We start from the raw sequence: 27,026 nt of genomic DNA, 5'->3' as shown, positions 1-27,026 counted from the left end.
GTGCTGGGAATCACAGTGGTCTCCTACTGGTGTTTTCACAGTCCAGAGGGTGGAAGGGCCCAGGAGAACACCATATACTGGTATTGTGTGCTCAGAAGCCTTTGTTCACTTTTTAGAGTTTAACTTTGCTAATTGCCACTGGGAAACAGTGTGAAGCTTGTAGCTGCTCTTCCATCTGACACTGCCACACTACTGAACAAACGCACCTAACAACCATCAGTTGTCTCATCCACTCCCTTTTGGGAGTTGCCTCTCCAGAATTGTCCTGTTTAATAACTTCTTTTGTCTTGGAGGAAAACTGCTAACTTTTTGAAAAGCTGCTCTAATGTGTATATTCTATATATATTTATATAATATATATATTTATAAATACATAAGATCTGTAGTATTTCAGAAGAGAGATCTATACTACACCCCTTCCTAGCCAAGCCCCCTTCTCTACGGTTTAGATCCCCATTGCCAGCGCCAAAATCTCATTGATCTCTTCAAGTGCCGTGATGTGTAATGAGCTGGAAATCAGCCAAAGCCCCTGATCTGTGTGAACAGGGCTGCTATTCACCGCAGAAGGCGTGGTTAGTCATCTATTGAATTCCTTTATAAAGAACCTGAAGAGGTGAGGCCCTTTCATTCAGCCTATTCCCAGTCTGAAGGCTGCTTAGTACTCAACACACTCCATCCCAGCTCACAAGCATGTCTTCCTATCGTGTCTCCAGCAACACAGCCTCTTACAGGAGGACATTTGGAGGGCCCTCCGTGTCCCCCATCTCTGTCTCCAGGCTGTCCAGCTCTGGACGGCTGCTAACATCTCCAGCCTCTCTGTCCACGGTGAGGAACACGTCCTACCGGCACAGGTCCAGCACTCCGGCCACGGCCAGGAGCTACCACGACAAGGTGGACTTCTCGGTGGCCGATGCCCTCAACCAGGAGTTCCTGACCACTCGCACCAATGAGAAGGTGGAGCTGCAGGAGCTGAACGACCGCTTCGCCAACTTCATCGACAAAGTGAGGTTCCTGGAGCAGCAGAACGCCGTGCTGGTCGCCGAGCTCAACCAACTGAGGTCCAAGGAGCCGAGCAGAACTGGGGATGTCTACCTGCAAGAGATCAGGGAGCTGAAGAGACAACTAGAGCTGGTGGTCAAGGACAGGGACCGCATCCAGGTGGAGAAGGACAATCTAGTCGATGATCTGCAGAACTCCAGACAACGGTAAGGCAGCTTTGTACCAAAAAAGTGAGTTATTTTAAAATAAACGGTTAGGAGAAAAATAATCTCACGCTTTCTGCATTTTAAAACAAAATTTGAGTGGTCTTGCTCTTTTTACATTTTTAAAAATATCTCCATGCTAAGTAATCCCAGGCACGCGTTTTGCTCCTGCGTAATGCTTTAGTACAATAAGGTTGTAAATGTTCATCTTTTACTGCAGGATTTTGTGAAAGGGTTCGACTGTTCCAACCAATCTTTGTAAGAAGGGGAGGAGGGGTGGAGCGCACAATGCAAAACCGTTACAAATGGAAAAGTAGCAGCAAGCAGAGAGAGAGCTGGACAAAGCAAAGGGAGAAATGGACGGGGGGTGGGGGGGGTGGCGCGATGGACAAGAGAGGGGGCGAGATGGACAAGGGGGGTGAGATGGACGGTGGGGGGTGAGATGGACAGGGGGGGTGAGATGGACGGGGGGGGGGTGAGATGGACGGGGGTGGTGAGATGGACAAGGTGGGGGCGAGATGGACAAGGGGTTGAGATTGTCAAGGTGGGGGCGAGATGGACAAGGGGTTGAGATTGTCAAGGTGGGGGCGAGATGGACAAGGGGGTTGAGACGGACAAGGGGGGTGAGATGGACAAGGGGTTTGAGATGGACAAGCTGGGGGCGCAATGGACAAGGGGGAGGGAGATGGACAAGGGGGGTACGAGATGGACAAGGGGGGTGGCGAGATGGACAAGGGGGACGCAAGATGGACAAGGTAGGGCGAGATGGACAAGGTAGGGCAAGATGGACAAGGTGGGGTGAGATGGACAAGGGGGACATGAGATGGACAAGGGGGGTGAGATGGACAGAGCGGGGAGATGGATGAGGCAGCGATGAAAGGCCATTCTTATCTCAGTCTGAACTAGAATATTTTACACATGTTCTGAAGTCTCTGAACTTAGCTGGTTCAAGCATTCTTCTACACCCCCTTCAGAATAATTAGGCACAGATTTTCTTTTCTAAGAGGATAGTTTCAAAGGGTAGTTGACCTGTCAAGAATTTAAATGGCATAAAAATTGTAGAAAATAAAAGGTAAGTTATGTAGAAATGTTAAGGATGTCTAGCTTGTTTTCTTTGAAAAAGAACGTTCCAGGTTAGCTAGTTGAATTTTTCAAAATTATGAAAAGCATTGACAAAGATAACCAGGCAAGTTGTTCATCATGGTGAAGGCTTCAAACAACAGGGAACAATTGCTAAAACCAAGGGAATTAAGAATAAGAATTGGAGTCAGTGTGAAATTGGGTTGTGGGTTATCAGGGAAGGACAATGAATGGGATAATATAAATGGGGGTAAGGGACAATTAAATGTAAGAGATTTAGGACAGAGGATAGGAAAAATATCTTTACACAGAGTGTTGTGTGGAATTTTCCTTCCAGGGTTCATGGTTGAGGCATAAACTATATCAACATTCAAGATTAGATAGGATAGGTGAATGAAGGAAAAGTGGTTAAAGAGATGTGGGAACAGGTTGGATAGATGTGATCAGGATGATTCGCTCACATGTAGGGTAAACATGAACATGGATTAGTTGGGCCGAATGGCCTGTTTCTGTGTTCTAATTTCTTTGTACATGTTTCTGGAGAAGGGATTAAGGGATATGGTTGGAAGGTAGATATGTGGGGTTAGTCTATGGAAAAATGATAGGTTAATTGGGCCAAATTATCATCTTCTGTTGCTAAAAATTATTTTGAAAAACTCAACAAAACTTCTCAACAACAATAAAATGTGCATCTTGTTGTTTTCCACAATCCGTGCTGGTCACACTTTACAACAGCACAGATAAAAATTGTGTCACATAGGGGGTTGGTGTACCCATCACTGTACCACAAAGCAGAAAGATGTGACTGTGATTCCTCACATGGTGAGTTCTCTTATCTCAGTCATGCCAGTGTAGGGAGACATGGAGGAGAGTTCAGGCATTTCCTCACTGGCTCACAAAGCTGGCATGTGAAGAATGGACACTTGGTTGGGGTACCAGAAGGTGGTGTCTGTGGAACAGTGTTCCCAGCATAAGTTCAGGAAATGAACTGAGAAAATTGGTGAGAATCGGGGAAACCAAATGCTTCTCCACTGGGAGGGAAAATTGCAAGGAAAGTAATCATGTAGCTGCTTTCCAGCACCTCCCAGTGGCTGGTTACAGAACAGCATCAATAGAGGCCTGCAAGTGCATGGTCTGCTCTCTCATCCAAGTTTGACTTGAAAGCCTAGTCAGGGAACATGGAGGTGAAGGGAAAGGAGTGTAGAATAAGCTATTTTGATAGGGCCAGGATCCACCAACTTCCTGATGAAAAGAGGTGTGCTGCCACTATCTTTGAGTCAACTTTGTGGCTGCAGCATCAATTCTTCAAGGTGGTGCCCAATACCTTGGTTCCGATCTTGTGGTAAAAGTAACAGTGAGGCCACCAACACGATAAGTCTTAATTACCCCTCTCTCTTAATCCATTCTTTCTTTCCTTCCCTTTATTTTGCTTTCTGTACATGATTTGGCATTGAATTAAATATTCCAAGTGGCATTTCCTGGTTCGAGCTCTGTATGCCTCTTCAATCTGATTGGTTGAGGAGACGCATTGTTGATTATCCTCTTCATACAGATTCCAGAGGCCCTGTGGAAGGCACTGTGCTGAAATAGATTTTTATTTGGCTCTAGTGCATAAGTGCCAACTGTGGGTTCAGTTGGCAGCACTACCTGCTTCTGAATCATGAGGTTCTGGGTTCAAGTCCCATTCTAGGGCATTGAGTACAAATGTTAAGACTGACGTTCCAGTGCAGTACTGAGGGAGCATTGTGCTGTCTCTTGAATGGGATGTTAAACTTTGGCCCCACCTGTCTGCTTGAGTGGATTTTTTTTATTCTTTCATGGAATGCGGGCATCTCTGGCATTTGTTGCCAATCCCTAATTGCCCCTGAGAAGGTGGTGGTAAGCTGCCTTCTTGAACTGCCGCAGTCCTTGTGGTGTAGGTACGTACGCATATGGTGCTATTAGGAAGGGTGTTCCAAGATTTTGACTCAGTGACAGTGAAGGAACGGTGATATAGTTCAAAGTCAGGATGGTGAATGGCTTGGAGGGGAACTTGCAGATGGTGGTGTTCTCATGTGTCTGCTACCCTTGTCCTAGGTGGTAGAGGTCATGGTTTTGGAAGGTGCCCTTGAATTGAATGGCTTGGTGGACCATTTCAGAGGGCATTTTAGAGTCAACCACATTGCTGTGGGTCTAGAGTCACATGTAGGCCAGACCAGGTAAGGATGGCAGATTTCCTTCCCTGAAGGACATTAGTGAACCAGATGGGTTTTTACAACATTCAATGATGGTTACATGGTCACCATTACTGAGACTAGCTTTATATTCCAGATGTAAAAGCTGGCACTATTTTAACAAGCAGGGGAGATCTCCCCAATGTCTTGGCCAATATTTATCCCTCAATTAACATCACAAAAAAACCAGATTATCTGATCGTTATCACATTGCTGTTTGTGGGAGTTTGCTGAGCACAAATTGGCTGCTGTGTTTTCTACATTATAACGGTACTTGGGTTGGCTGTAAAATGCTTTGAGATGTCTGGTGATTGTGAAAAGTGCTATATTAAAGCAAGTCTTTCTTTTCTCATGCATGGCAAGTTCCCTAGAAAAGTGGATGTGAGCAAGTGTAATGAACAACGGGCACCGTTCGTTCATCCATGACCACAAAATCCAGGCTAGTAGGTTTCATCTAGACATCAAATAAATTGAAAGATTTCAAAACCAAAGTACTGTAAAAGCAAATGGTTGAAGGTTTCTGCCTTCTTGGAATTTGGTCAATGAGGTTTAAATAAAAAACTGGCTTCAGGCTTAGTCCATGTATCATTTTCACTGAAAGTCTTTGCTCATTGTTGAAGAATTTTGATAGGGGCAAATAGTCAGTATTTTAGTCCTCGTATGCAAAACACATTGAGATATCAGTTAACCGCATCTGGGATTCTTGATCTCTTTTTTTATTCTCAGGATAAAGTGCACTGACTGCATCCACTATTCTATTATTTAATTCTTTCCTAGTCATACTCAGAGCAGCATCTGAAATGTGATTTCACTGTGGCTGCACAAGGCCCCTGATGGCTCAGTTGGTTTTTAGAGAACTGTTGGTAAAGCATAAGCTTGGCTCAGTTGGTCATACATTCAGAAGGCTGTGCTTCAAGCCCCACCTCTGGGACGTAAGCACATGATCTAGGCTGACACTCCAGTGCAGTACTGAGGGAGTGCTGTATTATTAGAGGTGCCGCCTGTTGGATGAGACTGAGGCCCTGCCTGTTTTGGTGGATGTAGAGAGAAAAAGGCAGAGCTGCCTGGCAAATATTCTTCCAGCAACCAACACATCTAATTATTTGGCTCAGATGTCCTATGCTTGTCAAGACATGAGAATGACATTTAGACAACTGATGGGTGTCCTTTCCAATAACAATAAAACTTTGCCCAGCAGAGATTTTGAGGTGCTTTTCTTGGTATTTGGCAGGGTGCGGGCAAGTTTCCTCAGTTCTGCAGTTTGGAAATGAGGGAAGCCATATTGACAAAGGCTTGAACAAACCTCATTAGTTCTTCACCTCATCTGTCAGATAGACCTTTCCTGTTAGGTATCTAATGGTCACAAACTGCAACAAGATAATGTCTGTCATAAGTGCTGTTCTTCTATCTATCTAAAAACTAATTGGGCAGCCATGAAAAGATCCATACTTATTTGGGATTCCAATAGCTGGGCCACTGACTTTAAATAAAAGGTAGTTTTTTTATGTGTGCTAATCTTGCCCATGAAATCAGAGACATTGGAGACAATTTTAACCTAACTTTGGTAAACTGATGAGATCAAGTACAATGCTGGCTTTACCCCTGCCCAGTGTTACTCTCTACTGAAACTTGATCTCTGGGTTTTCTGCCTTACAAGTTGGATAAAAATTGTTTTTGATCCTTAACTGAAGGGCTGTGTGTATTGGGAATTCATAGCTGGGCAAGTACTTTCGATTAACCATTAACCCTTAGCTCTGCTTGAGATGCCATTAACTGTGGTCTTCTGCTAAATGCATCATTTCTCAAAGGCACCATTTTCTTTATTGGTCTAGAAGCCTGTTCCATTAGTGAAGTGTAGACTAATTGAAGGCACTTCCTTTCTCATATTCAGTTGTCCATTCTGCAGTCATTCACAGATGGTCCCTACTAGAGGCTATAATCTGAGCAAACATCAAAAAAGAAAAAGGAAAGTGAACATTAACCTACCCAGCACACTGGCCTTCCATGTCTGTCAGTTAAGAATAGTACTAGATATATGACTGTAACTTGAATAACTAATTCAGAAAAGCAAACATCAATTTATCAATTAGAATTAACCTCTGTTTAGGCAAATACTTATCCACGGCAAGCATTGCACAGCGCAATTCCATGTAACATCCAGTGTTTTTTGATAGGAATCATTGAAATGAGGAAAGATAATGAGTTGAATCAAATCAGCAAAATAGCTCCTGGATGCTTTTAGCGTTGCTCCACTAACTGGGTCCTCTTCTGGATTCAAGAGGCACAGGGTTTCATTGGATTCCAGCTAAAACTGTACAGTGCCTTGTTCAGCACTGTTTAGTTTAGGCTCCCAAGACATAAGGGAAACATTCAAATCCTGGAGATGCTGTAGAGGAGAGTCACAATGCTGACCTCCAACATTAATTTATTGATTTATGAGGGAAAGACTGGAGAAACTTCCGGAAGGCTGTTTAGCCTCAAAAGGAGGTGAGTGAAAGATGACCTTACATGTATGCAAGATGCTAAATGACGTATGATGAGGCTAATCCGGTGCACAACTTTGAGGAATGTCATGATATTAGAACCAAGCGTCGTGGGTTATAACTGCTTCTGAATTCCCATCTGTTGGTTCAGCATTGACAATGGGGCTGGATGAATTCACTCCATTGTTGCTGGTTCTGAACTGGCCTGACTGCTTCAGTCGTCCTTTCTGTAACAAGTCACTCTTGACATTGTTTTAGCCTGCGCTTCCTTGGCCTTCTTGGGCTTCTTGCTTCATGTAGCTCTCTGTGCAGGGCCATGAAAGGTATTGCAGCCATTTCCAGTCTTGAAATGAGCCCAAACCATTGCAGTTGTCTCTCTTGGACCTTCTGTAGAAGTGCTGTTTCTTGTCCGAGCCATGCTCTTAATATATCATTTTTGATTGTTTGTACCCTAGACACCCCTCTCAAACCAACTGACCTCTGCTGTTAATGACTTTTGCTCATCAACTTTTCTCATATTCTAACCTTTGGATCTGCTTAATAAGATAGGAACAACCATTACTCCATAAACTTTTACCTTTGTTTTTATCTTTAGGCTGCCATATCCTGTTTAACTGATGAAGGAGACATTTAGGGCAGTCATTTCAGCATTGCTAGGGGGAGAGAAGGTTAATGCTAGGGTAGGCCCAGTTCCTGGCATAGTGTGGATGTCTCCATTGCCACTTTTGATATTAAGATGAAATGTTATGCAAAGAATTGAGTGAGTTGATGTGTGTCAGCTTAGCTCAGTTGGCAGGACTCTTATCTCTAAGGCAGAAGTTTATGGATTCAAGCCCACTCCTTGATTTATACGCATAATCTACGCTGACATACTAGCACTGCAGGAGTGCTATTGCATTGCTGGAGGTGCTGTCCTTCAAGGAGTAGGAGTGGGATCACTGAGGGGTTTGTACCTGCACCCTGACTGAGGCCAGTTATTAATTGGTTATTGGTGTTGCTCAGATTGCAGTTCCAAGAAAGTCATCAAGCCTTGAGCATATTAGGCTCCTTGCTTGAATGTATAGAAATATAAATTGCCAACCATCCAGAATGATTGAGTCAGCTTTACACTTGAATGCATAAGAACTCCAGTTGCCTGTCTGAGCCTGTATTATGGGATGGTTTGTTGGAGAGGAGCACACCTTTCCTAACACTAACACCGAGGTCCCAAATTTTTGTCTTTCTGAGCCACTTAGGCACATTCATTTACATACATCTCCAGCAAAACCAAAAGGGTTTAGATTCCATCCTTGGTCTATCTTCTCTCTACCAGGTGAGCAATGGGGGTGCAACCACCACTTTCAGGCAGGCAGTGGGGGAATAAATCACCCAGGGTAGATCAGCATTGTTTAATGATGATGGTTGTAAAGTACTTGTCTGTAAGATGCTGGTAAATATTGGGAAGACCAAAGCTATTGCCTTCAATCCATGACACAAACACCATTCCCCCATTACAAACTCCATCCCTCTTCCTGTTAACTGTCTTGAGGCTCAACCAGACAGTTTGCAACCTTGGTGTCATAGATGACACTCTGATCATGCATTCGTGCCATCACTAAGACTGCCCATTTCCACCTCTGCAACATCACCCAACTCCACCCTGCCTCAGCTTATCCACTGCTGAAACCCTCATTTATGCCTCTCTTACCTTTAGACTTGATTATTCCAATGCACTCCTGGCTTCCACCCTCCATAAACCTGAGGTCATCCAAAAGTCAGCTACCTGTGTCTCAACTTGCACCAAGTCCCATTCCCCTATCACTCCTGTGCTCGCTGACCTACATTGGCAACCAGTTAAGCGATGCCTCATTTTTAAAATCCTCATTTTTATTTTCAAATCCCTCCGTGTCCTCGCCCCTCCCTATCTCTGTAATCTCCTCCAGCCCCACAACCCTCTGATATCTCTGCGCTCCTCTAATTCTGGCCTTTGTGCATCCCTGATTTTAATTGCTCCACCATTGGTACGCTGCCTCGGCCCTGAGCTCTGGAATTCTCTTCCTAAGCCTCTCCATCTCTCTACCTCGCTCTCCTCCTTTAAGATACTCCCTAAAACCTATTTATTTGACCAAGCTTTTGGTCATCTGACCTAATACCTCCTTATGTGGCTTAGTGTCATACTGTGTTTTGTTTGATAATCGCTCCTGGAAGTGCCTTAGTACGTTTTTTATTAGAGGCACTATATAAATGCATGTTGTTATTGTTGGTTGAAGACAGGGTTTTGGATTAGCTGTATTGCCCTCCATAGTTGAAAAAGCCATTGAAGCTCATTGTACCACATGGGAAGAATGTCCACACAACTGAGGTACTGGAGGTCTTCTGGTAGCCTGGAAACCGGATTCTGGCAAGGAGAGGAAGGGATAGAGACACTGGCAAAACCCCCCCCTTCTTATCCAATAGCCCAGCTGCTGCTTTAGGAGGCAGCACTTCAGTCTAAATGAGGTGGCATGACTACTCCTGGAGACCCAGAACATGCAAAGTGTTGCTAATCGAAGTATAGAGACAGGAGGTCAAATTTTTGAATAGAGTTTAAATAAGAAACCACTCAGCTGATAGCAAGGGGAGTAAAATTATTCAGGCTGCTCTTGTGTAGCTCCATTGTAAATGCATTTAAAAAAACATGCCCTTCCACGTAGCAACTGGAGCAGCTTTACCCCATGCTGTTGTTTTCGAAAATTACCTCACAAATGCTGCCTGTTTTCTTTATTTGTGAACATGTTTTTATGCAGTCAAGCTTAAGTTCAGAGCTTAGTTTTTATTTAAAACCCATAGTTGCCAGGACACCATGCAACATTAAGTGGTGGGAGCTATTTGTAAATGAATTAGGACTTTTCTTTTCCTGTATCCTTTGGTTTGCTGTGTCCTACTGATCAAACTTTTTTTTACTCATATATGGGATGTGGCATCACTGGCTAGGCCAACATTTATTGCCCATCTCTAATTGCCCTTGAGAAGGTGGTGGTGAATCAGCTTCGTGACCTGCTGCAGTCCATGTGGCGTAGGTACACCCACAGTGCTGTTAGGGAGCAAGTTCCAGGAATGTCTGGGAGTTTGAGGTCCAAGTTAATTCCCTCCAATAAAGGTCAGTTGGAGGTGCATCCTATTTGTTACCCCCTGGGAACTTAGTTACCCTAACCAGCTGGGCCCTAATTGATGCGCTGCTTAATTCACAAGATCACGAGATTTATATTCTACCCCCAATCTGTTCCTCATAATGTGACATGGTTTTTCTTTTGGACTCAAGACCTCCTTTTGTCACTGCAGAGTTTTAAAAGGTAGGTATCTTGGCCATCTCTGTGGACTTTCCTGTACAGCATCCACAGACCTGTCTCTGTTTTTTGTACACATTCACTGGTTAGTGTCCCTAATAATCCCCTCAATGATTTAATTACAGTGCTCAAGTCAAGTCTGTAGATCAGGAAGGCTCCAGGTTCAATTACAGGCCTGTGCTCAGTCAACTGAGTGTCTGAGCTTGCAGGGAGGCCTTGCAATTGAAAAGTCTCTGGGCCAAGGAGGGGATAAAGCAGCCAGGATTCCTGAGGCACTAGAGGGCTGCTGCCACCCATGGAACCTAAGCATGCAGTGCAGCAAGATACAGTGTCCACAGGAGAGGAGGGGGCATCTTTTGGGGGTTTGTTTTAAACCCTGATTCCTTAAGTCTCACAACAACAACCTTCCAAAACAGTTAGTCGACAGAGGCCCCTAGTGGTTGACTACAGGAGTCTAATGTTTTTCTGATACTAACCCTCCGAACACAGACAGAATTTCCCAGCTATTTGCTTCCAAAGTTTCTCTCAGTTGGTAGTGTGGTTGCCTGTGAGTGAGAAGGTTATAGGAGATTCAGTCCCACTCCAAGACATCAGCTGATAATCTCGACTGATGCTCCAGTGCAGTACTGAGGGTGGCACTGCCTCGTAGCAGGCTCTTTTGCTAAGGTGTTGAAGTGAGGCCTCTCTGCCTACCTCCTCCGTTGACTTAGGAGGACATTAAAGATCCCAAGGAGCTGTTCAAACAAGAGCAGTGAGTTCGCCTGGTGCCTGGCCAACATTCCTCCCTCAGCCGACACCACTAAAACAGATAACCTGACTCGTCACATTGCAGTGTTTTTTTGCAATCTTGCTGTGTGCAAAAAAAAACGACTACTGCGTTTTCTTATAGTGGCAATCATTGCGTTCTGGAGTAATTATGATGAAGCATTTGGAGATGGGATATGGTGCTATTGAAATGCCTTTAAAGTCCACAGCTCCCTGCAGCAGCGTGGCTGAGATAGGGAACTCAGTCAAAATAGGGGATGAAATATTTGTGGTTTTACTGTCTGGCTGGGAACTCAGTAATGTTTGCGTGTAATTGTGCTGCAGATTGGAAGAGGAAGCCCAGAAGAGAGAGGATACAGAGAATAATCTGGTACTGTTCAGGAAGGTGAGTAACTCAGACCAGCTGCTGGCAACAAGCAATGCACAGCCTGAAATTCGCTATCAATTTTCTCCCCTCCTGAAGGCTTTAACTCTCACAGTGTTTAACCAGACACTCTCAAAAAATGGACACTTATTGAGAGCCCCAAATAACTTGCATGGTAAAATATACAAGAGACACTCCGAAACCATGGACGCTCGCAAGTTCTGAACAGTGAACAGCCTTCTTTGCACCAAACCCTTTTAGAGGTTAAAACACGGAACCCGCAGGTCAGCACGAGGCAGCAGCAGGTGAAAGAAATTTGTGAAATGGAGGGCTTTGTACCCAGCCTTCATAGTGACAGAGAGACCATTCTATCTCTGGGAATGGTGTTTGCATAGCTCTGTTCCAGGGATAGAGCAGTTTTTCTGCTGCTGTGGATGCAGGGTAAAGAACCCCCCCATTCTGCTGAAAATTGTTATAGTACATACAATGATGATTTGGAAAATAAGGACATGTGCAAAAAAAAAAGCAACCTTAATTTACAGGTTTCACTGTCGTTCCATGTATGCCAACACAAAAATCTCGCAAAAGCTGACACAGTCCCAGAAAACTTGACGACTCAAAAACAGCCCAGGATACAAGCTTGTGAATTCCCTTTCTCTTCCATGGTATTTCTGGGATTTTTACCAGTGTCTTAGTGAATCATATTTTGTGAATGCTTTTGGTTCTTATGGGCAAACTGAAGCTCTTTGCTTTGCATGTGACATGTAAAAATAGGTAGTTACACTGAGAATGCAGTAGGACACAAGTTTCTCATAACTTCACCCGATATTTCACTAGTTGCATTGTAAGGAAAAATTACAAAACATCATGTGTGATTCTTGCAGTGGCAGACCCAGGTATGTTTAATAAAGTGAAAAATGTAATCCCGAGGGAGTCAGATTAGGATTTTGACACTTTTTTGGGTGTGTTTTCCAAAATTTTGAACTCTGCTGTAATTCTGCCTTCAAAGCCAAAAATGATGATCAAATAAACACATGGTGTTATGATCTCGATAGAGACCAGTAATGTGTTTATTTCTTTTAGAATCCAAAAACTCAGGTATTTACTAAAAGAATGAAGCCACAAGGTTCACAGTTTAAACAAAAGAATTTTATTACACAAAAATCAAAGAACATGAACTATAATAACTACACTCAATCTTACATAGTCAGTTACATTAAAGATAATAAAGATACAATGAACACAATTACTTACACTCCAAATCCAATGTTTTAGCCCCACTTTCCTTCTACACCCATTAGACTTAACACTCCAAAACCCTCAAGTTAGATACTTATCAAAAATTGGAAGATTAATCGCTTGGTCTGAGTACTGTGTCAACGACTTGTCCACAGTCTCTGAGATATTTTGGGCCTTCCGTTTACTTCCAGCAAGGTTATCCCTTCAAACCTCCTCCAACCATCCTAAGGTTGCAAACTCCTGGTTCAACATAGGCAGCTCTGGCGTCTTAGGTGTAGCCACCTCGGATCAGAACTCTCCTAGTTCTAATATTCTTTAACTAGGGAGTTTTGTATTTAAAACACACTCTTTCTTTCTCTCTCTCCTTCCCCTCAGCTCGGCTGTACCAGAAATTCAACTCACCGTTTAAATAGAGACCTTCTCTTTTTGCCAACAACCACAATTTTAACCAAATTCTGCTGCATGAGATGTTTTCTTCATTTCGGCTTGTTCTAAACTCCTAAACTAAACTGCTTGAATTGAAAAGCAGCCCTAGGAATCAACTCACTCCTATAATTAACTTGTTGACCTTTTTTTTCTATTGTTCATCTCCGAGGCAGCCTGGTCCCACTATCATTTACTGGAACTTTTAACCAGAAATCAGATCCTAGTTCTTAAAGGGACCACCACCCCACATAAAATATAGTTTCTCCCCCAAAAGTGAATGGGCCATCACACTGGATCCACAAGTGATTCCAACAATCTGATATGGGACCAGAATACACAGAGGTAGAAGTTAAACTAAAGCTACACAAAACCCTGGTTAGATTACACCCAGAGCAGTTCTGGGCACCACACCTTCGTTAGGATATATTATCCTTAGAGGGAGTATAGTGTAGAAGTACCAGAATAATACTTGGACCCTGAAGGTTAAATTACAAGAAGGTTGAATTACAACAAGGGTTGTATTCCCTGGAATTTAGAAGGTTAAAGGGTGATTTGATCAAAGAGTGGGGGGCAGGGTGGAAGGGATGTGGAAGGTTCTGTGATCATTAGTAGCCAACGCAAGGAGAAAAGTTACAGCCCTTTTTTTATTTTTGCAGTGGCTTGGCTTTTGTGGTTCAGTGGGTATAGCACTCTCATTTCAGATTCAGATTCAGAGACTTGAGTACAAAATCCAGTCTGACACAAAAGTACAGAGATGGGGGTGTGCTGCACTGTCAGAGGTGCTTTCTTTCGTTAAACCTGTCTGCCTTCTCAGGTACCACTATTTGTAAGAAGAGTAGGGGATTTCTCCCCGGTGTCCTGGTCGACATTCATCCTTCAACCAGCGTCACTAAAACAGATTATCTAGTCATTATCATTGCTGTTTGTAGGATTTTGTTGTGCCCAAATTGTCTGCTGCCTTCAAAATGTACTTCATTGGCTTTAAGTGCTTTAGCGTACCCTGAGATTGTGAAAAGGACTATAAAAATGCAAGCTCTTCTTCTCTCTTCTTGCCCTCCCAGCAAGTGCCACCTTTGAGCTGACTACCTGTTGGCAGCTCCAAGTACATTGATTGCTGATTGATTGCATGTGATCCTTCGCACACAAGACATGAAGCATAGGCCTTTCTGGGATAACCTTGGGCGAGGAGACAGGCGGCATTGGGCATTCATCATTGTGCAAGTGCACAAACTGCGACTGACACAACCGTAGAACAAGATGGCAGGCTGCTGTTGGAAGAGGGGTCACAATGTTGAGTTTTGCAGCAAATGCTGATGTGTGAAAGCAGTCCACAAGCAATGCAAAACGCTGACTGTTGGAATGCATGCAGTACCGGCACCTTGCCCCATGTGGCCATTCTTCATGTGGACCTTGATAGCGAGTGTCATGAAAGGCAACAACTTACATTCACACACAGACTTTCTTTTGCAAAACGGCCCTAATGGTCCTTCACAAAATAGAAATGAATGAGGACACCGAGTCAAAGAGGGAGATAATAGGAGGGATGACCAGAAGGTTGGACAAAGAAAGGCTTTTGAGGGCAGAGAGAGAAATGGCGGGCTTGAGAGAAGTGTCGCCCTCTCTAAAAGAGACATTTCTTTATTAAAAAGTGGAACACTCTCCCACAAAAAATCTGCAGGTGCTAGCTCAATTATTCATTTTAAATCTGAGATTCATTGATTTTTTTTAATTATTAGCCAAGCATGTAAAAGGATATGGAGCCAAGGCAGATGGATGGGGTTAGAATACAGATAAACCATCATCACATTGAATGGGATCAGGTTCAAGGGACTCACTCCTGTTCCAATTTCCCTGAAGACATCAGAGTATTCAACCTTGTACTGTCAGACATCTCAGCCAAGTCCCATTCTGCTCTCACCCGACATCAATGCACCCACTTTTCCATGCAGTGAGGGGCAGGGGGTCACTGGATTAACAGAGATGTTAGAAATTCAAAGAAATATTGTGCATTACTGCTTGAAACCAAGTCACACAAGGTTTGTGGAATTTGCCTTATTTGAGAAACTCAAATTGTAGCACATCAAGCTACACAACCTGAGTAACTTTAGATACTTGAAGAGGGAAGTTTGACTTCAAACTCAAGGGTCAAAACCAAAAATATTTAATAAAGAAAACTAAACTTGATGATTATTTTATCCATCATTAAAAACTGAACATAGTTCCTTGCAAACAATCCTATTCTAACAACAAGCTCAAGCAGAGGGATTGAAAATGTCTTCTTTTCTCTTCTTTTCCCTTTACCCTTGCTCCTTTTACTGATTTCTCCTTCTCCTCTTTCCCTTCCATTTCCCCGAACGTGAACCCCTGCAGGATGTTGATGATGCGACTTTAGCTAGGTTGGAGCTGGAGAGAAAGATCGAGTCGCTGTTGGACGAAATCGAATTTCTCAAGAAGATCCATGATGAGGTGAGCTGGGCTGTTGTTGCTTTGTTTCATTTCTTGTCTGCTTCAAGGGATGTCAATGGTGGAATGGAACCCTTTTCCTCTTTGTACATCCAGGGTTCTTGACTGGGCCCAGGTACAGTACAAAGCTCTCTGACTGGTAACCATTCCCTTCCACTGTTTTTGATGGAATTATCAGCATTTCAGACATCTCCTTTGAGTGTCAACTGTGGTTCGATTGGCAGCCATCTTGCCCCTAAGTCAGAAGGTTGTGGGTTCAATTTTTTTTTAAGAGGGTTCCATAGTCAGAATTAGATTGTCAATAGCCATTCTGTATGGATGTTTCATGTGTAAATTTGATTGATGGATGTCTTAAATTTCCATGTTCACTTCTTTCCAATGTCAGGAGTTGCGGGACCTCCAGATGAACATGCAGGCTTCACAAGTACAGGTTGAGATGGAAGTGGCAAAGCCAGACCTGACTGCAGCTCTGAAAGAGATCCGCACACAGTACGAGACCATTGCCACCAAGAACGTGCAGGAGGCCGAGGAGTGGTACAAGTCCAAGGTGAAAACTCAGCCGGATTCCAGAAACTCTGCAGCTGCTAAGAGCACTGGTGACTGATCCTGTCATGAGGCCTACCACTGCAGGCCTCAAGTACCCCAGGAGAGCAACAAAAACTCCGTGTCTCTCTTGTGAAGCAGTTCAGCAAAGTTTATTCACAAGTGACCACGTTTAAAACGAATACTTTTGTATTTTTGTTTCTGGGATGTGGGTGACACTGGCAAGGCACACATTTTGTCTAGTTAGCCTGACGGTTTTAAGAGTCAACCACTTGGGACTGAAGTCACCTGTAGTCCCAGAAGAGATAAGGGTGGCAGGCCCTTTTCTTTAAAGGAAATTAATGAAGCAGTTGGGCTTTTACAGCAATCTAGCAACCATAATGGCTGCTTTTTCTTCTGATGCCAGCCCACAAATGACCAGATTTATTCAGTTCAATTTCACAAAATGGAGACCCATATATAATATTTATTTTTAAGTTTCTTTTCTCTTTTCCTGTGAACAATCGCCCATGTTGCGTTCCAGTTACACAGGTACCTTGCTCTCTCCCCAATGGCCATTCTTCATTCCTGATAGTGGTTGTCACCAGCAATTTGATCATGGGAGGGGCACAGTACAGCTGAGCCTAGTCCTCTCTTCATGCATTGTCCACAGGTTCAGACTTTCTAGGCCGGGCTTAGTGGATCATTCCTTCCTCCTTCTGTGTTTATGCTGTGCTGTCCCACAGTGCACACTCTCTGTTTTGTCCAGTTTGATCGATTGCCGTGCTTTAACTGCCTCTGTCCTCGTTCTGTCCAACAGTTTACCGATCTAACGGATGCCGCCAACCGGAATAATGAAACCCTGAGACAGACGAAGCAGGATCTAAATGAGTCACGGCGTCAAATCCAGACACTGACCTGTGATCTGGATGCACTGAGAGGAACTGTAAGTGAGAAAAAAGGCTAGACTTCTAAAGTCCCTGCCAGTTGGGGTAGGGGCGGTGGTCACCAGTTTCACGTTGGCAGTATAACTTGAGTTAAAAGTGTCAGCTTTGGCTTGGCATGTAGCACTTTCACCTCCTAGTCATGAAGTTGTGGGTTCAAGCCCTACTCTAGAGACTTGAGCACATGATCCAGTCTGATACTACCAGTGCCATGCTGTCAGAGGTACCATCTTTTAGATGTGGCATGAAACCAAGGCCATGTCTTCCCTATCGGGTGAATGGAAAAGGTCCCATGGCCACTATTTCGAAAAGAGCTGCAGAGGTCTCCCCGGTGTCCTGGGCAATAGTTATCCCTCAACCGACATCACTTAAAAAACAGATCTGTGGGACTGTTTGTGGGAGCTTGCTGTTTGGCTGTGACTTTACAACAGTGACTACACTTTAACAAAAGAAGTACTTAATTGGCTGTGATGCATTTTGGGATGTCCTAAGATTATGAAAGGTGCAATAGAAATGCAAATTCTTTCCCTTACCATAAAGTGAAGGAGGATGGGAACTTGGTTGGAAGGGTGTGGGGTTTGGGGGGGCGGTGGCGGTGAATCCTTCAAGGGATGGTCAAACTGTTCCAGAGGGTGTGAAGAGCACCTTCTCTTTTGGTTTGAAGATGTGAGTGAGGCATCTTTCTCTCTCTGGTGTATTGATGTCAAGAAGTCAGAGCTGGAATTTTGTGTACAGTTCTGGTCACCACATTACAGGAAGGACATAATTGCTCTGGAGAGAGTACAGAAAAGATTTACAAGAATGTTGCCAGGGCTTGAAAATTACAGCTATGAGGAGAGATTGGATAGGCTAGGGTTGTTTTCCTAGGAGCAGAGGAGGCTGAGGGGTGACCTAGTTGAGGTATACAAAATTATGAGGCGCCTAGATTGAGTAGACAGGAAAGACTTATTTCTCCCAGCAGAGGGGTCAATGACCAGGAGGCATAGATTTAAGGTGATTGGTAGAAGGATAAGAGGGGACATGAGGAAAAACTTTTTTTACCCAGAGGGTGGTGGGGGTCTAGAATTCATGGCTTAAGTTGGTGGTTGAGGCTGAAATGCTCAACTCATTTAAAAGGCACCTGGACCTGCATCTGAAGTGCTGTAACCTGCAAGGCTACAGACCAGGTGCTGGAAAGTGGGATTAAAATGAGCAGCTAGTTCCTTTTTTTCTCTTTTTGGCCAGCGCAGACACTACGGGCTGAATGGCCTATTTCTGCACTGTAACTTTTCTATCTAATAATAAGTTCTAACTAATAAGAAGCTAGGTTTAGCTTGTGACAACCATTCATAATTAGAACAGTGACATTGACTACACTAGGAAGCTGTAGAATTAATCAATAGTCTGAGAGTTATCAGCAGAAACAATCTTAGTTGAATGCACATACTTATTGTTTGGTGACATCATAAGATACCTCCGTGACTAGCAGTTGGCAGAAATTTTCTCCAGAAATTATTGGAAAGACTGAAGCCATTGCCTTCTGTCTCTGTCACTAACTCTGTTGCCTGGCCACTGATTCCATCCCTGCCCTGGCAACTGTCTGAAGTGGAACCAGACTGTTTGCAACCTTGGTGCTGTGTTTGATCCTGAGGTAAGCTTCTGACCACATACCTTCTCCATCACAAAGACCGCCTATTTCCTATAACATCGCCTGACTCGACCCTGCCTCAGCTCATCTGTTGCTGAAACCCTCAGTCATGTCTTTGTTACCTCCAGACTTGACTATTCCATCACACTCCTGGCTGGCCTCCCATACAACCCTTCATAAACTCGAACGCATCAAAACTCTGCTGCCTGTATCTTAACTTGCATCAAGTGCTGTTCACCCATTACCCCTGCACTCACTGACCTACATTGGCCATCAGTTTGGCAACACTTTGATTTTAAAATTATCATCCTTATTTTCAAACCCCTCCATGGCCTTGCCCCTCCACCCCACACCTCCACCACTAATCCATCCTCTCTCTGTAATCTCTTCCAGCCGTAAAAGTTTTTTGATATCTCTGTGTCTCCATTACTGACAGCTTGCAAATCCCTGATTTTAATCGCTCCATCATTGGTGGCTGTGCCTTCAGCTATCAAGGCCCAAAGCTCTGGAATTCCCTCTCTAAATCTCTCCAACTCTTTACCACTATTTCCTCCTTTAAGACATCCTTGAAATCAACCCCTTTGACCAAACTGTTAGGCATCTGTCCAACCATCAGCTTCTGTGGCTCAGTGTCAACATTAACAATGCTTCTGTGAAGCACATTGGGATGTTCTGCTATGCTAAAAGGTGCTATATAAATGCAAATTGTTGATGTATATCCGTTGACAATTTTTCAAAATATCACAGAAAAAATGAAGGCCATACAGTGGCTGATTTAAATTGAGAGATGTATATTTACAAATGTAATTTGGCATTAATTTTCTTATTCATTTGTATTATATTCATGTTTGCTAGATCCTGGTATAATATAATTGTTCTGCTAAATAAACAATAAAAAATATACTTAGTTACAATCTCTCAGCAACGGGTAAACAGGTTGGAATAACAACTTTTTCTGTTGGTCAAGCAGATTCAAACTAGACTGCAAAGAAGCTCTATTTGTCAAATTGCATATTAATGGGATCAGTTCATTGGGGATTTCTATTGGTTTAGTCTATTTCCTACCTATGGTGTGGTATATGCTTTCAGGGGGTGATATTTGTACACAGACAAATCTGTTGTATGTTTTTGAATTCACCTTTGAGTATTTGCCTACAGAATGAGTCTCTGCTGCGGCAGCTGCGGGAGATGGAGGAGCAGTTTTCCATCGAAGCATCCGGCTACCAGGATTCCATTGCTCGTCTTGAGCAAGAGGTTCATCACATGAAGGATGAGATGGCAAGACACCTGAGGGAGTATCAGGATCTGCTCAATGTCAAGATGGCCCTGGACATTGAAATTGCCACCTACAGGAAACTGCTAGAAGGGGAAGAGAGCAGGTGAGCTGAGCAGTTTGGGGACAATCTTTGAAATTGTCCTTGTTGAGCAAAATGCATCATAGATCGTAGTTGGTGCTTCAGGCCCTTGTTGTTATGGTGATGGCCACTCCAGTAGCAAACCTATGGAAGGCCATTCTCCACAAGTGTGCCAAAGTGATGTGTTTCAACAGTCTAGTCAATGGCAGAGAGGGAAATCCTGTCTCCCCTTGATGTCTAGAGGCACACAATTTCTGATGGCACTGGACCCCGTTGCCTCTAACTCAGATCTGGTCAAAGCTGCCTACAACATCACTTCCAGCCTCCCTCTCCAAGCCACTCACCATCCTGACTTGGAAATGTATCACCGTTCCTTCACTGTCGCTAGGTTAAAATCCTGGAACTCCCTCCCTAACAGCACTGTGGGTGTACCTACACCACATGGACTGCAGCGGTTCAAGAAGGCAGCTCACCACCACCTTCTCAAGGGCAACTAGGGACGGGCAATAAATGCTGGCCTAGCCAGCGAAGCCCACATCCCATGAATGAATAAGTTAAAAGAATTTGTTGTGTCAAAGAATACACAAAATTTGACTCTCGATCAGGAAAGATAACCGCATTAAACTATAATCTTTTTTAATTCCCTCTTGCTTCCTCTTTGTGATGAGGGGGGTCACTAAATGGCTGGGCACTTTCCCATTCTGCTGTTGGGTTTTACATCACCAGCCCCACAGCAGTGGTTTGACCCATAATCTCTACATTTAAACACATTTCAATACGAAACCTCTTTGATTTACCAGAGTAAAAACTTAATTGAACTTGTTTGGCCTTTACAGTGCTGCAAAAGCACATCGTTTTTATGAGATTGGCCTTGTCCCCTCTTTGACATGACCCAGCCAACCAACAGTACCTTGCCTTTTCATTGGCTGAAAAAACAGCTGGTCAAAAGCCAGGTTTTAGCTAATGAGATTTGAAAACAAAAAGTTGTTCATACCTCTGCACCAGTGGGAATAGAGAGAATGAACAAAAGGAATCGGAAAAGATTCGAAACTTCACAAGTATAACGAAGAGGATTAGAATAGTGGAAAGTAAAAAGAGAAAAATTCAGTTAAAATGAAAAGGACAGGGAATATGGAAGAAAAGAATAAAAGGGATATAAATATCCAGTTGAAGTATTTGCATTTTTGTCAATGGTGTTTCAGGAGTTTCATTTAGTAGTTTAGCATTAATATTCTAGTCATAAATTCACACGTAAATTAGGATTTTTTGATGAGTTTCTGCTTAAGTTAGGACAGCGGGACTGATGAAACGCTGTGTGCCAGTGTAGAGAGCAGCTTTATTCCGATAATATTGGTGTCTATTTCAGCTCACGCTCTAGGGTGGAATCTCCTCTTCAGGGCTAGGGTGTTGAGTTTTGGTGGGACACCAAAGCCAGGAGTACGCTGCTCCCAGTTGTCACTCTGTACATTTTAATGCACGGCAGGTTTCCCAATGCTGCCTTGCCAAGCATTCACACTCTAGCCCTGGGGAGGAAAAGCTCTCCCCCTGGGTGAGCCAAAAACAAGCACAACTAGTTAGCCCAAAGGAGGTGAGACAGAAATTGAGGAACTTGTATTCAGACAGCACCTTCTCCCATTCCCTGGAGCCCCCAAAGTACTTCAGCACCAGTTATTTACTTTTTAGACAAACACACGTACCAACTTGCACACAGTAAGATCCCACCAGTAGCAAGTGAGATGAATGTTCAGGAGGGAGGAGTATTGACCAGGATACCTCTCTGCTCTTCTTCAAATTTTGGCATAGGGTCCGTAACGTCCATCTGAGCACTTGAAGAGGCAGACGAGGTCCTTGGTTCAATGTCCCACCTGAATAGTGGCACCCCTGGAAATGCTGCACTCCCTCAGTGCTGCAGTGAAGTGTCAGCATAAATTATGTGCACTTGAGTAGATAACAGGAGTAGCCCTTGAACCTACTCACAGTCCAAAAAGTTGGAAATATAGAGATTATGAATTAAGCTATGAGTGTGGACCCTGATTGTACATCCAGGCAATCTTACTTGAATTGGTCTCAACCTAAGCTGTGGGAAGTGGTGGCGGTAAAGAGCCAATGGTGGACATTGTTGAGAATCATAATATGGTGTCCCTGAGCACCACACATCCTATTAAGAAACTGGGGAATTACTTGCGGCCCAATAGTTGCACAGTTGGAAGCATCAGAAGTTTTCCGATCCCTGACCAATTCCTTGCAGTATTCCTTTCAAGCTAACTTTGAGGTAAAATATTCTGGAATTAGCAGTCATTAACTGTCTCTTTGTCTCAATAGGATTGCAGTCCCGGTCCAGTCCTTTTCTTCCCTCAGCTTTAGAGGTGAGTTTGTGAGGGTTTGGAAGCCATATAAAGCATTTAAGATGGTAGCCTTTCATATCAGTATAACTGGAGACCGATAGATAATTCCTGTTTGTGTTTGGTTCTCATATTTTAGATTATGATCACAATTCAGATATTCCAAGCAGGAAGACCGTGTTAATCAAAACCATTGAGACCCGGGATGGAGAGGTGAGAATTACTGATTGAAAGAGCTGTTGTGTCTTCCTGTCTTTTTGGAGAAATGGGGATTGCTTAAAAAGTGAGGTTGTTTTTGTGGGATGTCAATAATTGGATCATTTCCCCTGAAATAGGGCCTTATTTTTCCAGGTAAAAACCAAACTTTAATCTTAAAATTAGGGACGTGAGTTCAGATTAATTCACACTTCAGGTGTGGACACACCCACTGAAATGTGTGGATAGATATTCCCTCCACCAACTCAGGAAACCTACAATAGATAGATACACCTGCTCAACAAAACAACCATCAGGGAATTGGATGCAATAGATCCAACAAAAACTTGCATTTATATAGCACCTTCAACATAGTAAAATGTCTAAAGGTGCATCACTACCAAACAAAATTTGACACTGAGCCACATAAGGAGATATTAGGTCAAAAATGAGGCTTTAAGGAGCTTCTTAAAGGATAAAACCCCTCTACTCACCAAACTAACCTCCAGGAAAAAGACAAGAATGCCTTGAATAGGTATTCATTTCTCTTACACTTGATCGGGGATAATTCAAACAGATAATTACACACATAAACAAACTCTGTCACCACGAAAATGGGTGACCAGTTCCCTAGAATGACAGGACTTACAATTCTGTTTCACAGACAGAATCCTCTCCCCCTGCATGTTTAACTGGGATTATGAATAGTCACATTCTGTTTAAACACAAATTTCACTACCAATGTTTACTGACTTTTGACAGCAATGGGGGTGATGCGCAATTTCAGATCACTTTTCACTTGCTGCCAATTTGCAAGTGCTTGATTTTTAAATGTGATTTTTTTTTTTACTCTACAGGTGGTAAATGAATCTAGAAAGGAGCAACAGAACGAGCGTGATCATTGAATGCTCACAGCCCCAAGTGATCGTTTGAATTTGGGATCTGAGTAAAACAGAAGAAGAAGAGAAGACTGATTTTTTATTTGCCCTTAGTTTCCATTTACCCTTATTTCTGTTCAGAAGTTTAAAATTTCCAATCAATGCATTGTACTATAACCCTGGAGACTCACACTATACAGCAAGCAAATCCAGGGCCTGACATGCTCTTTAAATTAAAATACTTATTAGGCTCATTATTCAAACCTTTACAATCCTAAGTCTACACTTTTTAAAACAGGCATTCTCAAATGTATGTTGCTCCCCTCACCTCTGATGAACTAGTCTGCTTGATGATGAATTCAGTAACTACAAAGCACAGGTGGGTCTTCAGCTTGCATCTTCCACAGAACATAGTAAGGAATTTAGGAATAGGAGGAGGCCATTCAGCCCCTCAAGCCTGTTCTGTCATCCAGTTAGATCATGGCTGATCTCCATCTTAACTCCATCTACCCAACTTGGTTCCGTGTCTCCTAACAAAAATCTATCAATCTCAGTTTTGAACTGTTTGATTGATCCCAGCATCCACAGCTTTTTGGGGGAGAGAGTTCCAGATTTTTACTCCCCTTTGTGTGAAAAAGTGCTTCCTGATATCACCCCTGAACAGCCTAGCCCTAATTTATGGTTTCTCACCCTTGTTTTGGACTCCCCCACCCTCCCCCAACCAGAGGAATTAGTTTCTCTCTAACTATCCTATTGAGTCCTTTAATCATCTTAAGCACTAGTCCATTGAAACCAAGGGGAGCAACATAAACCTGAGCAAAATGAAAGGTATTTTTCCCCCAGGAGTTTAACCTAAGAACATTGCTCCCTGATGACCATTGGCTAACATAGAAGCCAGAAAGCTCCAGATTTGTTTTGTAGCCTGAGCTCAATTAGTTGACCACAGCCATGCCAGCAATTAGTGTCAAAGATCTGACAACCCTCATTGAACCATATTCCAGCAAGGGTCAGTGTTTTCAGGTGAAGCGAGAAGAGCAAAAAAAAAGGCCTCCCTTTTCCCTTGGGGGTGGTTGGTGTGGGAAATGCCTCAGCATTTCCCCTCAATTCCTTAATGGAAATCGGGGATTTGTCAATTGGAGAATTGTATTTGAGAAACTATGCGTTGTCAAGCAGTAGCAACCAGTGCATTGGCACAATGTTTTGCATTGCTGTTGCTTGGAGAGTGCTTGGGAATGTAGCAAAAATCCTTGAAGAGTTTATATGGCTTTAATTAACCTGCTCAGATTAGCTTTTTCCTTTATGTTCTTGAGTGATAGGTAGACTTTTATGTGGTGTACAGTTTAAGTGGAATTTTAGTTGCGAAAGCAAAAAACAAAACAGAAGGTTGCATTCATCAGAAATGAGGTGCAGCTTTTCACAATGATTTAGTGCATTACCATAAGACTAGGCTTTATAAACGTTTAATGCAGGAGTGCAGCTAGAATGGAAAATTGCTACGGGGCTTCATAAGCCCTGAGGTGACAGCATGGGATATGAATGTCACACTTTGTTTGAGAATCACTCTTGTGCAATGCTTTCAGATGCTTTGCTGCATTAAAGAAGCTATATAAATGCAAGTTGTTGCTGTTGGACAACTACTTACAATGTTTGAAATATCTCTGCTATTTTAGCGGAGATGGTGGGACATTTAAAATAAAGGGGAATTTCACTTAGCATGTGCTTGCTAGAACCCGTTGCATATTTACAGGGCCTTCATTATGCGTCTTAGAATAATGAATAATAAAAGGGCTTAGCAAAGTAAAAACATAGGGGAGATGCCTCAGCAGAAAGATAGTGACAGGAGATGATTCCTAAAGGAGGTCCATTTGAAATTTAAAAAAAAACGACATTGTTGCCAAAGGCACAGCCAGCAGTTAGGACAAAAATGTGTGTTCCCACAATGGAAGGGACAGGTTAATGGCATTTTGGAGCAGAATGCAAAATGATGGCATGAGTTGTGTAGACAGATTGTACAAAGGTCACTTTTGTGACTTGACATGGAGACCAGTGGTGAGGTGAAGAGAAAGTGATGGTGGTTTTGGGGGAAGGTAGCATGGGAGAGCACCTGGGAAGGATTGGGGCACTGTTTGGAGTGTAAGGAAGCCCATCAGAAGGCAGTGCAATCGATTCTGGTAGGATCACTTTGCTAATCCTCCACCTACAGGTGGATGTAGCCTTTCAGTACCTCGGTGAAGCTGTGGGACAATAAATGGCAGTTCTCAGCCATCTGGTGTCCAGTGGATGAACACTTCAGCAAATCACATGACACGGCCACACAACTGACTATCCTATGTGAAGGAATCTTAAGATGTTGTGACCAGTGACACAATTATTGTCATTGTTTAAGTAAGAAATCCCAAAATCCCCCTTCACAGGAACAATTAAATGAACCAGACTATCATGTACAATTTTGGGGCCTTGCTTCAGAGAAGATATCGAGGCCTATGGAGAGTGTGCAAACAGGATTAATAGCCTCTTGTTGTAACTAATGTCTCTCAGTCCTGCCATCATCTTAAAGAAATTGGGTCATCTTTGATTAGAACAAAAAAGGTTAAGAGGAGATCTAGTCAAAATAATGAGGGCTATCATGGCAACACCAAAGTACAGACCTACTGCAAAACCTGGTATATAAGCCATATCATTGAATAAGTTTTCATATAGGCCACTGCCTAGCAGTGCTAACTATTTATAAAGAAATGTCAGCCATACAGTAGGGGAGTGCCTTACTTAGACACTTGACTTAGGGCAGGATTTTCCCTGTGGGCTTCTGAACCCCACTGTCAGGTTCAAATGGGTGTCAGAAGCCCACACTTTGTGGAAAACAGTCACTCTTGGTGATTTTTCCTGGAGCTGCCAATTAATGGCAAGAGGCAGGCTCAATGTCCAACTTTGGATGGTGGGCGGGCTCTTGAAGCTGGAGGGCCAATCAGAAACCTTCCAGCTTGAAAAAAGCTGCAGGCTGCATGAGAAGATAAGTAAGGGAGAGGGCCAATAAAATGGAGGCACATTCTCTCCAATTTTTAAAAATTACATAAAAAATGGATCTTGCAGCTCGGCCACCACTGTGGGGTGGAGGGGTTGGGGTGGAGCCTCTCTACAGGGTGCCTGTGGCTGGTCATGCACCCAGGGTCTGTAGGCCTGCCTGGAGGGCTGGTCTACTGCCTCGAGTTGAGGCCGCCTCCCGGCAGCTGAACCATCCTCCGCCACCTGTGGGAACCTGGAAGCTAATTGGAAAATCCCAGTCAGCCTCCTTCAATTGACCTCAACAGGCCCTTAACTATATAAATTGACAGCCCATCACTTTATAGGCAGGTAGTCTTGCTGCAGCCCCATCCCACCTCCAGGAAAATGGGCAGATGGAGTTGGGGAACCAGCATGTCGGCTGGTGGTGTGAAATTTCATGTCCACCCACTTCTGTTCCAGGCCCTGGGGGTTGCCAAAATTCTGCCGTTATACACTACATTTTACAGTGCGTGATGAACTGTTAGAATGAGGTCAGTTACTGAAATACTGAAACATTGACACTAATAAAGGATGCTGCCTGCTGTAATGAAATACAAAGATGAGAAAAGACTAGAAAAAAA

At 43.4% G+C, this 27,026-nt stretch overlaps 1 protein-coding gene across 1 annotated transcript; it reads left to right on the top strand.

The window, feature by feature from the left end:
* Positions 1 to 690: 690 nt before the first annotated feature.
* On the top strand, positions 691 to 23,750 carry LOC121273324 (peripherin-like). Its single transcript, XM_041180462.1, has 9 exons — positions 691 to 1,205; positions 11,373 to 11,433; positions 15,448 to 15,543; positions 15,926 to 16,087; positions 16,883 to 17,008; positions 19,792 to 20,012; positions 22,311 to 22,354; positions 22,470 to 22,543; positions 23,383 to 23,750. The coding sequence occupies exons 1-9, from the start codon at positions 691 to 693 to the stop codon at positions 23,428 to 23,430; spliced, it is 1,347 nt and encodes a 448-aa protein (XP_041036396.1). The 3' UTR covers positions 23,431 to 23,750.
* Positions 23,751 to 27,026: the final 3,276 nt, after the last annotated feature.

This window comes from Carcharodon carcharias, chromosome X (genome assembly GCF_017639515.1).
Source record: "Carcharodon carcharias isolate sCarCar2 chromosome X, sCarCar2.pri, whole genome shotgun sequence".
Lineage (NCBI taxonomy): Eukaryota > Metazoa > Chordata > Chondrichthyes > Lamniformes > Lamnidae > Carcharodon > Carcharodon carcharias.
Note: the sequence above shows the minus strand (reverse complement) of the source record. Positions and strands in the feature narration are given on the sequence as shown.

What these genes read in the sequence shown, in the direction of transcription:
- LOC121273324 (XM_041180462.1), top strand. Translation starts at nt 691, where the DNA reads ATGTCTTCCTATCGTGTCTCCAGCAACACAGCCTCTTACAGGAGGACA. An exon ending in CTGCAGAACTCCAGACAACG is followed by an intron (nt 1,206 to 11,372) that starts GTAAGGCAGCTT and finishes ATTGTGCTGCAG; the next exon opens with ATTGGAAGAGGAAGCCCAGA. An exon ending in TTCTTCCCTCAGCTTTAGAG is followed by an intron (nt 22,355 to 22,469) that starts GTGAGTTTGTGA and finishes CTCATATTTTAG; the next exon opens with ATTATGATCACAATTCAGAT.